Source organism: Parus major, chromosome 1, assembly GCF_001522545.3.
Source record: "Parus major isolate Abel chromosome 1, Parus_major1.1, whole genome shotgun sequence".
NCBI classification, from domain to species: Eukaryota; Metazoa; Chordata; class Aves; order Passeriformes; family Paridae; genus Parus; species Parus major.
In genome coordinates this window covers 61,299,005-61,313,753 of record NC_031768.1, presented here as the reverse complement: position 1 = coordinate 61,313,753, position 14,749 = coordinate 61,299,005, and the positions used below count along the sequence as shown (strand labels likewise).

Genomic DNA, 14,749 nt, shown 5'->3' with positions numbered 1-14,749 from the left:
TCAAGGCTAGGTACCTGTACCTCTGTCTTAAGGTTACAATTCACAAACACCTTCTGCATGCTTGTAAGTTTCCTAAAACAGTGTCTGCCTTCCTCTCCAGAACTAAAAGATATGGGATCGGTTCTAAAATGGTTGCTTTATGTCTCTCCAGTCAAAATTACCAGCCTCTATAGTCTCCTGCTTTGTGGCATACATAGCTTATTTCTGGTTTATAAATAACAAACAACGAAAAGAAACAAATGTTTGATTTACTGAAATACAGCCAAAAAAAAAAAAACCAAACAACCCAACCTTCCAGCATTTTATTTGAATGGCATCCAAAAATACCAAAGTGACTGAAATGCAAAGGACAGTGAAAAACAATATTTTAAGTACTATTAGCAAACACATCAGATGCCCAGAACTAAGGCCCTATTGCCAAGAAAGAATAGCAACTGGATAAAAATTAACTTTCAAATAAAAGCATAGAATTTATTGCTGACTTTGGTACCAAAACACAGTCAAGGGTATTACCCTTATGATTTGTGCCAGACTAGTAAAATGATGCTGGCTTACAATCATGTAAATCAGCAGACCTATGTCGACTTCTTCCTCTGATATGCTTCCTTTTTCTAAAACCAGAAGACATGCCAAAACTAATCCTGTTTTGCTCTTTTAATTTATTTTCCCAGAACCAAATCTCAGCAAGACCACAACTTATTCTATAGAGCAGGGTGTGACTTCTTTTTTTCTAGGCAAGCACATTATACAAGGACAAATTCTACTCTGAAGTGTTACTTACAGATTGCCAAGCGAGAGACTCCATAATTCGATGTTCACAGAGCTCTAGATGCTTTATCATTTCTCGTGTCAGGCTGGGTTCTGCTCTGATAAAGCTTTCGATCACCTTGTAGAAGTCAAAGGCTTTTAAATCAAATACATTGAGAATCCACGGGAAAGACAAGTCTGTTTCAGCACTGGTACTGTCACTTTGTGAAGCATTTCCTGAAGGGAAAACAGACTAAAATTATCACAAATTCTACATTCTTTCACTTTTGATGTTTTTTTCTTTTTGTATTTATTTAAATCATTGCTAGCTCACAGCTTTCAGTGAGTTGCTTTTTGTGTTTTGGGCAGTTTTTCTGCTATTTATTTTATGTATTAGAATAGATGGTAATAATTATCAGTAAGTAACAATGCTATTAAGGACTTTAGATTTAACTTACTGCCATATGTAGCCATGACAACCTCAACAGCACAGGCCAGAAGAGATGTGTGGAAGATGTTATCATTCAGAAGTTTGCTGAAGAGAAAGTAAGTTATTAGTACTTGTCACAAGATTTAAAATAGCAGACTTCAGTAACAAGTTAGGGGCAAGTACCTGAAATTCTGCACTGAGAGGCGCTCTTCCTCCTGAAATAAATAAATCAGACCACACTTGTGAATATTCTTAGGATTTCTAGAGGTACTGCCAGTACTAAGATTGCAGTACTAAACTTACCGACTTCAGCATGGACTCCATTACTCTGTAATAGAGACGCACTCCAAGCTTGTACCTCTGTTAGAATGAGAAATTCAGGAATATTACAAGAAGTTTTGACAAAATACAACAGGCAGACTCATGTGTTTTAACAATCCAGAACATTCCAGTGTTTGACAGAGCCACTACATACAAGTTACTGTCCCCATTTCCACTGGTCAATAACACTGGAGAGGCCTCAAGGGCTCCTAAGGTGTGTGACTACCCCAACCACATGAAGATTTAACCAAGTGTAACAACAGTAATTGTGTTCACATTGATTCACAGCTAACAGGATAAAAAGCAGGGCTGACAGACAGGAAGGAGACTGTTGAGTGCAAACTTGGTTGGATTTATTTCTCAAAATCCTTGTTGAAAGTACAGCTGCTCTCCTGACTTTGAAAGGAAGTGAGTCACCTTTGGCAGTTTTAGGCCAAGTTAGCCTAATAAATGCAAATATATGTTTCACTTAATGTATTTTGCCCAAAAAAAGTTTCCATTCTTCAATAAAGTACTTCCAACATATTTCCACCCAATTCCTATTGCTCCTTACATGGTAAGAAGAATTTCTTAAGTGCTATCTGTACAGTGCTCCTCAATTTGAAAAGCACACTGTTACCTTCTATCTACACTGAATGAGGACAGTCAGTCCACTAAGTCAGGTCTCACACCAGCTAGTGCTAACAGAGCTCAAGTGAGTGATATTCAACCCAAATACTTACCTGTGACCCAAATTCAGCCCATCCCTGTCCAACTGCTTCAGCAAATTTCTTTTGGAAGATGTGGTCAAAACTTTCCACTCTTTTCAAGATACTATCCTTAGGATTCACTGTGCAATTCTAAAAAAGTACAGGAAGCAAATTAGGAGAAGAAAAGACAAAGAAAAGACATTTTACTTCAAAAACATCTCAATCATTTAAATGATTAAAAGTCCTGCTTCCCTTTGTAAAACCTCTCAATAAGGTCATCAGCATAAAAAAAATGGAGTATTTAAAAGAGTGCTGTACATCCTTTTCTCTTTTTTCTTTCCCTTTTATACCCCCTTTCTTTCCCTTTTATACCCCCTTTCTTTTCCATTCAATACATACATAAAAGAATTTTAATATGTAGCTCAGTAACTAAAGTATTTAAGCACTTAAAAGGTTCCAGTACACAACAGTTAGAGAGAAGTGCTTTCTAAAATGAGTTATTACATTTAAACCAACTCTATAAAAAAGTACTTTTTCAAAAACATGCGCATCAGATCTACAGGTGTATATTTTGCTTGAGAGGTAATTCTAAGAATCCTACACAAATCTTTGTAGTCACTTACATTGAAGTACACAATGAGAGTATCTGATGGTTTATCAGTTGCTGAATTTAAAATCATAATCAATTGCTGAATGTTATTCATTGCCGCTCTGGAAAAACAAAATAAAATGCATATTAAGCATTAAGGTTGGTTTCACAGTTTCCAGAAACTGAAGAGCAAATCCACACAAAAAAATTAGGAATTCAGTTCTCACTCCAGTTATCAAACAAACTATTTGATAAAATCTATTGCGCTGTGGTAACTACTAGGAATTCTAACAATGCAATTTACCTAATTATTTACACATGTATTGTGACAATTTTAATAACCAAAAGAATGGCTTAACACCTAGGAAACAGTTTGATTCTTCTATGGTATTGTTACTTCCTGAATTTTTCATTGTGTTTTTTTGTTTTAAGTTGAATTCTGTGTGTTTGTCTGTTTCAAATTTTTGTATCATTTAACCTCAATTTGGCTCACATCACCAGTCAAATAAGCACAAACTCAACAAGAATGTGCTCAATCATTGCAACTATAGCAGTAAGATGCATTTTTCTTTAATCTACTTTCTACAAAGTATTGGTAAAAATCACTTCTGCCTCAACTCTCCTAATGGTAAGGAGAAGCATAAGGATACTGGAAAAACATTAAGTGAAAACATAACAACCCATTCTCATTATGCTTGTAATTAATACTTACACTCCTTTTATACACTAATTTCTACATAAATGACCAGATACAAATCCACTAATAAAAATTATTAGATTCTCTCCAGTTTCAAGGGAGCTTTAAAGCAGATTCTATGAATCTAGGTTCAGAAATACGACACTGTAAGGTTATCCAAAGGAATAAGCATGGTGCTTTCAGCATATACTACACAGGGTTCAGTTTAATCGGGGAGAGACAAGGATACACTTTCCACTCTAAGCTGGTGATCAAACCTCTGCTGCCATCTACTGACATTTCCGTGGCTTCACGAAAAGCAGTTACTACAGCCCGAAATCAGTGCTGGTGAATAGGCCTTCACATGAATTGCCTTAAATAGGATCAGTTTTGGGAAAATCAGAGCAAAGCCCAAGTGTGGATGGAGAGAACCTAAATATCACTAGACTTTCTCTCAAGATCTAAGTTGGTTTAGCACATTTCAAATTTTTAGCAATGCAGAAACTTTGTACTTCTGTACTTTCTTAATGTCAAGAACTTTAAGGATGCATCTTTGTCAGTGTTAGAGGGCTTTATTTCTACTATAAATAATAAGTATCAGTGATCAGAACTACAGTATAGTTTATGGAAAAAAAACAGCAAAACAAGGCCAGAGTTCCTTAAAAATGAAAAAAATACTACTGTAAAGATGACTATTTCTAGCTACAATATTGAACAAAAGAACACTTTCAAGACAAAAACTCATACCGAACAGGAGTCTGTGGAAGTATAACATTGATTTCCTCATCTGGATTGTTTTTTAGTGGTGTCCTCTCCAGCTGTGAGCTACAGAAATGGAAAACAAACTTATGAAAGACTAATACAATTCAAAAGACAACATTTTCTATGAAGACTTATTAACCTGAAGAGAAAAATGTGTAAGAGTTTTAAAGGATCTAGATGTCTAATAACTCCAGTTGTTTAAATTCCCAAGTAGATCTCCTTTGAGCAAGATGTTGGACTAGACAGCCTCTAAAATTTTCCTCCCAAGCTTTTTTCTTTTCTAGAATTCTATTTACAAAAAGTTTAATTTTTATGTAGAGATAGTATTGAATTTTAATCCAGTTTTAAATTGGTGTATTTTCATGGCACAGATAAATTCAAACTCATGTGATATGCTCACATTAAATTAGAGAGATGTTGAATTGTCAGAAATCACAAGCATATAGGTGTGGGACTGAGAAAAAAAAAATAATCAAATAATCATAGAATGGTTTGGGATGGGAAGGGACCTTTGAAGGCCATCTAGTCCCATCCACCTTCAAGGACCAGGGACATCTTCAACTAAATGGGGGTCCTCAGAGCCCTGTCCAACCTAACCTTGAATGTCCAATGATGGGACATCCACCACCCAAACCATTCGGTGCCAGCTGGCTCAGAGCCGTAACACCACCTCTGGCACATCTAATCAGCTAGCATGACATGCCTCCTCCTCATGATTCCTCAGCTTCGCCTGGATGACAGGGCCTTGCACAGAGTAAGAGTTTGAGCAGAGTTTCCAAATCATTTTAGGCAGCCACAGTCCCAAATTATTTAAGTCACGATATAAAGCAAGGCTGGTGATGGTGGAAATACCTTAGCCAAACTACAAAGCTAGCAGGTCAACAGGCTAGAGTGATCTCCATTTATAACACAAGGGGGCAGAGAGCAACACAAGATTGCATTCTCTATTACAGAATGAAAGCAGTAAATGGAAATATTACCACGCTATGACATCAGGCTGCAGAGTCTCGTCGTGATTCAGAAATAGTCTCGCGTCTATATCTTTGTTCTTGAGATAGAGCTCGTCATACTGTTTCAAGATAACTTCAACCTCAAAAAGACATTGAAGAAAACCCGAATTTATTTTACAGGAACAAGTTTGACAATCTACTGAATAACATAAGTTATTCCTACTTCATTTTTACAATGCTGAAATGCTAAAAGAATGACCTTGGAGCTCACAAAGTTACTTCTTATACAACAGCTGAAACATACCTGGAGGAAAATTACTGTTTATAAGAGAAAACAATCCAAGATCGTAAGATTTTTTTGATGAAATGCAGGTCTTGACACTGTAAAAATACCTGCAACTCAAACTAACATTTCCACATTTTTAAATCTTTCCTTCCAGAGAAAGGGGTCTCCAAGAGCAGGAAATGTAAAATGCATGTTTTCAGAACAGCTGTTGGGCAATTGGCTCAGTCCCTGTCTTTGCTGTTTTGGACAACAAGGTCTAAACTAAAACCTTCTTTATCTCAGTAGGAGTTTCCTCGTTTTATATTAATATATTTGCCCTGCAGTAGTTCTCAAGAGATACACCTACTGCTACAGAAATAGACTTGTTATTATTGCATAGCCACACTGTAGCTTCTTCAGTAACTGTTCAAAGTTCTTAATTGACTCTATCCCAGATTGATATCATTTCACTTTGCATGGAAAAGTTTATTGGATTTTAAATTATTTTTTTTTTAATTATTTATTTTTATTTTTACTTTGAGTGACTAACATTAACTGCAAGTCTGCAAATATTTTTATCTGGCCCTCTGAATCTGCTGCTCTGCTCATACAGAAGTAGGCAGCCACCTCAATTATCTGCTCCCCGAGCCCTTAAACGTTTTAAATGATGCTGTGCTCTGGCAAATTCCTGCTAGAAAAACAGGCAACAATACATATGAACTCAAATTAGTCCCCTCTCAGTCTCAAGAGAGAGAAAGTTACAAATACCTCCTATACAGCTTTGCTCTCCTTACCCTCTTCTTCACCTTTGCCAAATGGATTTGCTCCAAACTGATCTCACAATTAAAACTGAGATTAGGTCTATGCAAAGATTGTATTTCAATTCTCATTATCACTATTATTTTTATTTAAAAACTTAATTAAATTTTCATTTTTTGTTATCTTCTTAATGGCTCACGCATTCTTTTCAACTAAAGTAATTCAGTATTTCATTAATTTCTAAAAAAAACCAGCAGCTCTTAGACAAGACGGCTGTACTGGGCTAACTTGGAAGAAATCTTCAGTCAAAAATAAGAGTTCTGTATCAATCTATTCATCAGTGCATAAAGCCTGACCAGCAAACACATGGGAAAGACAAACAAAATACGAACATTAAGCCTCAAAAGCTTTTCTTGCTTTGAAAGGGACATTAAAATATTTCAAAAGTTTGGTGTTTTTTTATGAAATTCAATTTAAATGTACCCCACTAATAGCTATTGTACTGATGATCTCATCCATGATTATTGGTTATTTGATTACATGTATGAACCAACTACCTCTGAAATAGAGCCCAAACTTTCTGTTCTGGCACTCAAGGTTAAGGAGCAAAAGTCATGTGACTGGATTTTTCTTCAAATGCATCATTTTGTAAAATTTTCACCAGCAAGTCTTATGCTAATAATTTTGATATTGTGCTTCAGTTGAGCAGCCTTGGATGAAAAGCCTCTGATTTGAGAATAAGCTGTACCTTTGCCTGGAAGTTCATATAGGGTTTCCCAACTACACATACATAAATTAAAAAGTCTACACAGGCTACTGATACCCTGAAATTAATTTAGGAAGAGATTAAGATCTTCAGTGAGTCCTGTACTTTGTTCCACCCCCAGCACACTATGACAGTGAACAGAGGATATACTTGGTTACACCCTGCAGAACCATTGCTCTGATCAGCTTCAGAGCTGCTTATTTTCAGGTTACCACATCTATTGGTGACACACAGCCAAGCTCACACTTTTAAGAATGATGAATGCAAACACACTCCAAGAAGTTACCTATTAAAATGCACTCTGGATGCAATTGCATAGAGGTAGAGTCTGCTGCATTCAGCCAACAGCTCAGCAAGATGAAAGTAATTCTGCCCAGACACAGCAGTCTGAACTCTGCCAAGTTGTGAAACTCAGACTAATCTTCTGGGTATCTTTCCAACAACACTACAATAGCATGTCTCATTTATATTTAAATTAAGGTGCGTAATTTAAGACTTTAAGCATTTATAGAGTGACTTCAGAGACTAATATTGTAATAGTTGTATTTTAAATGAATGGCCTTACCAAGGTCATGGATATGCAACCCTTATGTTTTGAGCAAAAGCTTTTTGCTTTGAGCAAAGCTTGGTTTAGCCTCAGGAGATTCATTTATTGGATTCAAATTTATAACCAAAATATACTTTATGAATACTGAAATCTCTGCTAACCCACATTCCTGAAAAACAGTTCATTTTGCTAGATGAAGAACCTACTAGAATTCCATCAATGGGTAAAGGGCATCTTTAAGCAATTTGGCATGAAGTAAAACACAGTTGTTGAACTGTTTGGACTGGGTTTGCACAGGAAGGTTTTGGAGGGCCTACAGAGGTGGCTTCTGTGGGAATCTGCCAGAAGCTTTGCCCATGTCCAGCAAAGCCAACACCAGCTGGCTCCAGGACCCTCTCTGTTGGTAAAGGCTGGGCCAATCAGGAATTATAGCAGTGCCTCTGTGATAACACATTTAAGAAGGGGAAAAAAGTTATTACACAGAAGCAACCCTGTCTGAGAAAAGAGGTATGAGAGTATGTGAGAGGAGCAACTCTGCAGACACCAAGGTCAGTAGAGAAGGAGGGACAGGAGGTGCTTCAGATGCCAGAGCTGAAATTCTACAGACCATGGTGCAGACCATGCACCATACACATGCAGCTGTGCCCCTGCAGCCCACATGAGACCACAGGGCTGCAGAGATCCACCTGCAGCCTGTGGAGGAGGTAGATGCCTGAGAGGGGGCTCTGGCCCTGTGGGAGGTCCATGCTGGAGCAGGGTCCTGTCAGGGATTTGCAGACCCATAGAGAGGGAGCCCATGCTGCAGCAGGTTTCCTGGTAGGACTTGTGACCATTGTGGGAACCCACACTGGAGCAGGCTGTGCCTGAAGGACTGCACCCTGTGGAAAAGTGATGCACACTGGAGCGGTTCACGAAGAATTGCTGCCTGTGGAATGGACTCATGTTGGAGAGGTTCATGGAGGATGTTCTCCAGTAGGAAGGACCCCGCCACTGCAGTAGGGGAAGGAATCCCACTCCCTGTGCAGTGGCAGGAACATATGATAAACTGACTCCCCATCTCCTGGCACTGCTGATAGGAAGGAGGCAGAGCCTGGGAAAAAGGAAGGACATGGCAGGGGAAGGTGTTTTAAACATTTATTTTACTTCTCATTATCCTGCTCTGATTTTGTTTGCAATAAATTCAATTAGTATCACTAAGCTGAGTCTGTTTTGACAGTGATGGTATTTGGTGAGCAATCTCTCTCCCATCCTTTTCTAAACTCATGAAACTTTTATTATATTTTCTCTCCCCATCCAGCTGCAGAGAGGAGAAAAAGAATGGCTTAGGTGGGTGCTTGGCACCCAGCCAGGGTCTGCTCACCACCACATATTAAATTCTTCCACTTACCTCTGGTAGTCCATTTGAAGCTACAATACCAGCAGAATTCAAAAAAGGAATGAAGCTTGTGAAATACACATTTTTGACCTAAAAAAAAAAAGAAAATTGTAACATTAGCAAGGTAAGAGTCAGCCATGCATACACTGCTTTTGCATCTTTAAATCGAGAAACTGAGACATTTCTGTAATGCACTGTGGTTTGTTTTCAACAATGAAAGAACAAAACTTGTTATATATCCAAGAAGTGATATGTAAACATGCAAATGCAATCCTTTGCTGGAATACTAAGTGATTAAACTGGAAGAGAACTGCACTTTTCCAGTCCTCTGATATTTCTGCTTCCATCATCAATCTAGATATTCAAAAATCAATCCTTTTTACACAGAAATAGATTTAACAGCAGAGGAAAAGGTGAATGACGTCTTTTAAGATCTAGAGAAGCAATGGGCTTTTTGCATACATTTTCTCATCATAGGATGCACCTGTGAAGCCCCATCAGAGCAGCCCTGCATCCATATGCTCCATGCTGTGATCAGCCTGTAGCTTCATATTGTATTTTTCACAATTCAGTTACCCTAGCAAAATTATCACCCATACCAAAGGGCTTGTTTTGGGTGGGTTTTGTTTGTTTTTTAAACTACTTACTAAAGAAATTATAGAATGGTAAAGTACCTTCAATACTGAAGGTATACTTGACAGAATAGTTAAGTTGGCATGAAAAATGTCATTTTAAAAGAAAACCATTTAAATAAATACATATTCTAGAGGGAGTCTAGCAGCAAGATCTATCAGACTTTAAAGTGTAGGCATCACCTCATCTAAATTGCAATCATGCTCTTTACAAAGGATTTCGATAATTTTTGTGTCGGTATCAAGCTGCTTTGCAGTACGAGAACTCCTGTTCTGGCCTCTTCTTGGAGTGCGAGCTGAGCCATTTACAGTCACTGCAGACACAGAAGACTCTGGAAAGATATTCAGAACCACCACAAGGTTAGAACCATCTTAAGAAAGAAGAAATTTAAGTTATTAAACCTAGAAGATTCTACTTCTTATATACTTTTTCAGGTCTTCCCCTTAAATACATTTTCTTATTCATTATGTTTTTCCTGTTCAGCTAGGTAAAAAACCTTCATTACAGAAAATCTATGCAAAAAGGAAGTTAATTTTTAAATTCCTGTATCAGTATTTGGAATTTTGTTTTTGAGAAACTACACAGAATCTAACAGCAGTTTCTGCAAGTAGCTTTAAATGCACATCTGTTTTGCAAGGCTAGGAAAGCCTTATCTTTTCACAGATGAGTAACTATCTTTTCTATTTTTACAGAAGTATAAAACAAGAAGCTAAAGGACAGTAAATCAATGCAGGACTTAAATGGTGGTGGAGACCTGGAATATGGTCCTGCAAGGAATTTCTCCTTTCCCCAAGTACCCTCAGACACACAAGCAGAAACAAACAAGTCCATCTTGAAGAAGGTATTAAAACCCTTTATACAACAAGGTAAAAATATTTTATTTTGTTAAACTCAAAGTAGATGTCTTCAACGGTAGAAATGTGCAAATTATATTAATAACACACATTAATATGACTGAATATTGTTGGTTTAAACCTGACACTGCAATCAGCACGCTGTTCTCACCTGTAACTTCATTTGCATTTGACAACTGTTCTGAGAAACTCTGGCAAACTACACTGGAGGGGTGGTTGCATCTTAATCCCCTCAGCCTTAGTCAGATCATAAAGCTTGACATCATTTATCACAACACGAAGCCTCTTGGTCATGAGGGTTTGAACAATACATTGTGTTATTTTCTCAAAGAATGCAGAGCTGTTTGATGGGTCATACCCAGCTCCATGGTAGAAACCCAGTGCTATGCACTTAGAACAGTGACACCCATATCTGCAATTTAGTCTCAAGTGGCAGCATTTTTTTTTCCAAGATAAGATGGACAGAACCAAACTGTTTCTAAAAATGAGCTCCTATTCCACGTCATTTCACTACGAAAAAATAAATCAGTGTGAACACAATTCAAAACAAGGTAGTTTCAATTCAAAAAGTTTTTTGAAAAGGATATGCTTTGCAACACCTGAAATAAGCAGCAGCATATATGTCTGTCCTAATAGGAAGGACAAATTTAAATTAAAAACACTACTGGAGGAAAGCAGGGATCTGCTTCTCCTAAGTCCATCCTTTCCCCCCCTTTATTCACATTCACATTAGAATAAGAGCAAGGTTATTTGTTCTTGCTTGATACAAATAATCACTACATCAGATAAGTATCTCCCAAAACATAAAATTTAAAGAATATAGTAGTGAATACCTTATCTATTCTATGACATTACAACCTAGGTGGGTGTTTAGTTGCCAAAGGAAGAAATAAAGCAAATAGATTAAGGCTAAATATACTACAGTTGCATCTGAACTCACCAGATGATAAACTAATTAGTAAAAACAATGTGAATCACATCCTGTGGCTTCAAATATTTCAGTATATGAATTCTGTAGCTTGCTGAAAAAAACAGTTAACTCAAATAGAATTCTGTCTTTGGAAGTTACTATAAATATTTACTTTCTCTACCTTTTTTAGTGAGGTTTTCAAAGTTTTAGGATAAAAACTTAATGGATAAAAACTTACAGCTGAATAGAAGATTTTATAGAGAAGACGCATTCTACTTGTACTTATAATAGAGACAACTTCCAATAGCAAACAGGATGTAATAAATGCAAAGCTGTCTACATTTTATGTCTACTCTTTTATTATGAGCTGCTAGCAACTGTGTATTTGTTTTAAATATCTATGTAGTCCAGGATCTCACTAATTTCTGCTGTTGTCATATTGTTTTACATCAATGAAATAAGTCATACTACCTCATTTCCCTTTTGTAAATAAAGAAAAACCTAAATAACAGTTCTCATTTATAATCTACCCAGAACCTGAATTTTTCTACCAGATTAAACTTGCTGCTTCAACAAGTCTCTGAACAACTTGTATGGGCAGAGGACATAGAAAAAAATATATTAAATATACTGCCACATTCAGGTAATTGAAGTCAAGTTCACTATCATCTAAATTGAACTAAAACAGGAAAAAATTTAATAAGCTTAAGAAGTTTTGTTATGTTAATTATGTATGTCAGCATGACTAATAGAAATCCAGTACATTTACTTTCTATTTTAATGAATAAAAATGCAGAAAATTCTTACTGTATGGTTCCTTGAGCATAGCAGGAGGTGACAGTTTGATAAAATAATCTAAGACACACAGCAACAACTGGAAAGAAATCACCAGGTCATCTTCCACTTGCAACACTTTACCTGCAAATATTTAAAAGGGTAAAGAAAACTTTTCTGAGAATGTTTGACTTAATTTTAAAAGTAATTTTGACAAAGCTTTGGCAGTTCATACAGTAAAACAACCACTAGAATTCAGAAAGCATCATACAGGATGTCAGTGTCTTTTAAAGGCTATTGATTTTAAAACTCATGGCACTTCAGTTCGTGGCTTTAGAGACAACATGCAGACAAATAAAACTACCATGTACAAAATTCTACCCTGATTTATTTTTCTTTTTACTGTAAAGGAATAACCTCTTGTTTCTGTGTAATTCCTCCCTGCTTTCTTTTTTTGTGGTCTTATGCAAGCTTTTTGAATGCTGCTAAATACTCAGAAAGCAGGAACAGCTACTATACAGTGAAGAGAAATTCAAAACATGCTATCACACTGTAAGCTCTGCCTGTCAAATTTTTATGAAATTACTTAAAAGTCACACAAGTAATAGCATGAAGAGCACTTTTAGAGCTGTATTATTCCAGTTTTTCCCATATTATGACTCATATGCCAGAGAAGATCTACAGGGCCATCTCAAGACAGTGTGCATTGCCACAAGAAATTTAGGAAGTCGGTAGAGATTTTGAACAGCTACAGATACACCTGTGGTCTACTTAACACGTGCAATTTTTGTATTTCATTTCTATCAGAAGTAGCAAGCATTGCCCAGGCTCTTCTGAAGCTCCAACTATTTTCTAGTAAATTTTAGCTTTCTTTGTTCTCAAGAAAAGGAAGGCTAAATAACTTTTGTGGATTTTGCTTTATGCTTACACTTGGAGAATTCTAGTGACAAAGCTCCACAAAACTCAGCTGATCCAAGTCTGATTTTGATATCAGAGATGCATACGCTTCACTGATAACACACCTGCTCTAAGCAGCACTTGAGATACAGCTTTCTTTTAGCAGGAGTACAATGAGACAGGAACTCTATGGACTACTATAAATGTTTCATCACTCAACATTAACTGTAACTCACACCTTTACAAGAAAGATTTGTAGCATTCAAAGGATGTGTTTTCAGGGACTTACTATAATACCTTATTATTAAATTTCCTTTATTAAATTATATATACTTATTATACACATAAGCTTATTTAAAAAAATACTAGTTTTTTAAAGGTCATTATCCATTATTAAAATGCTGGCAGACTACAAAGCACCTCAGAATAGACTTAAATACAGAATAGCAGCCTTTAAAGTAAAAGAAAAAAAAAATCATTGAAATTTTTCAAAGCTTAAAGATGTATGTTTATACATAGCATTAATAATAAAGTATATCAGTGAGAAGAACAGCCAAATTGCATATAAAGAAATATTATTGAGTAGTTACAAAATCCAGGCAATCAAATATTCTGGCCCTGTACAATGCTTATTTGCAATAAGGATAGTAGTCTCATGTTGGACATGTAAAACAAACAAACTCACTTCAAAAATACTCATCAAAATTACTGTATTTTAACCAAAACTCACCTTTTGCCAGCAAAAAAGTAATCCAGTAATTTTTTAGGACTAATACAGAACTGAGTTCAGCAGAAACCCTGCAGGGAAAGAAAAACACTTTGTATTGATAGTTCTGTAATAATTTAAACTACAGTGTTTGAAAACGTGCTTCGGACTATGGAACTATTTAACAACGCGCAACATTTCCCATAGAATTAAGTCTTTTAAAAACTCATTCCATTCCCTCTGTAATTATGATGAAACATTAGAAAAACTTAAGTCTCTGTAAAAAAGAATCAGGCAGTATCTGTATCATCTTCAGAAAAGAAAGTGAATGTAGACAATTCACTGAATTGCTCTGAGCTGTCTTCTTTGACTAATGCCCTCCTCTCCAGGCACAGCATGAACTCTGGCTCATTTGGGAGCTGTTATGGCATCTTTTAGTACACTCATTTGTTGCTGTGATTAGGAAGCTCACTCTCCAGCCAAATGTTCATTTCCACCATGCTGAGACATACACCATTGGGTGGCAGTACTTCATGGAGGAGGGACAGATATATAAAAATATATATAAATACAATATGATACATATCTGCTTATATATAGACACTGTATGTTTATAAGAATATATTTATGTAATATACATAAATATATTTATGTAATATACATGTATAGATCATGTATATAGATAGACAGATATATGTAACATACATATAGTCTCTACATCTCCCATCATCTCATTCAAATTCAAAGTCCACATTAAATCTGAAGTAAACACACAGCATACTAGGTCTTAGGTCAGTCCTGAAGGGTTGAAAGATCATGCTTTACCATCATGCTTTACATCTTATATTAAAAACACAATTTAAGAAAATCAAACTTACTCACTACTAGGTTGTTCCAGATAAATAAGGCCACAAGTCCTAGAAAATTAAAATAAATTCTTATTTTTGAACATGCTTCTGCAAGCAAACCATGCAATATCTTTGACTTCAAAGCAGTTAAGTTCACAAAACATTTTTCTAACTTTAGAAAAAAAAAAGCTGACTCAAAGAACAGCTTAACAATAGATCAACTATAACCCCACCAAGCCTGAAATAATGTT

General features: G+C 36.2%; 1 protein-coding gene across 2 annotated transcripts in view; it reads right to left on the bottom strand.

The window, feature by feature from the left end:
• Nucleotides 1-14,749, bottom strand: part of RB1 (RB transcriptional corepressor 1) — a 71,140-nt gene that overhangs the window by 43,594 nt on the left and 12,797 nt on the right. For both annotated transcript variants that reach the window (XM_015624520.2, XM_015624531.2), the window contains exons 4-16: nucleotides 14,529-14,567; nucleotides 13,675-13,742; nucleotides 12,081-12,191; nucleotides 9,692-9,840; nucleotides 8,889-8,966; nucleotides 5,195-5,304; nucleotides 4,200-4,277; nucleotides 2,811-2,898; nucleotides 2,221-2,337; nucleotides 1,481-1,537; nucleotides 1,361-1,392; nucleotides 1,206-1,282; nucleotides 782-984 (exon numbers count right to left, since the gene is read on the bottom strand). In XM_015624520.2, the coding sequence (XP_015480006.1) occupies nucleotides 782-984; nucleotides 1,206-1,282; nucleotides 1,361-1,392; nucleotides 1,481-1,537; nucleotides 2,221-2,337; nucleotides 2,811-2,898; nucleotides 4,200-4,277; nucleotides 5,195-5,304; nucleotides 8,889-8,966; nucleotides 9,692-9,840; nucleotides 12,081-12,191; nucleotides 13,675-13,742; nucleotides 14,529-14,567 (1,207 nt within the window). The remainder of the gene's footprint in view (nucleotides 1-781; nucleotides 985-1,205; nucleotides 1,283-1,360; nucleotides 1,393-1,480; nucleotides 1,538-2,220; nucleotides 2,338-2,810; nucleotides 2,899-4,199; nucleotides 4,278-5,194; nucleotides 5,305-8,888; nucleotides 8,967-9,691; nucleotides 9,841-12,080; nucleotides 12,192-13,674; nucleotides 13,743-14,528; nucleotides 14,568-14,749) is intronic.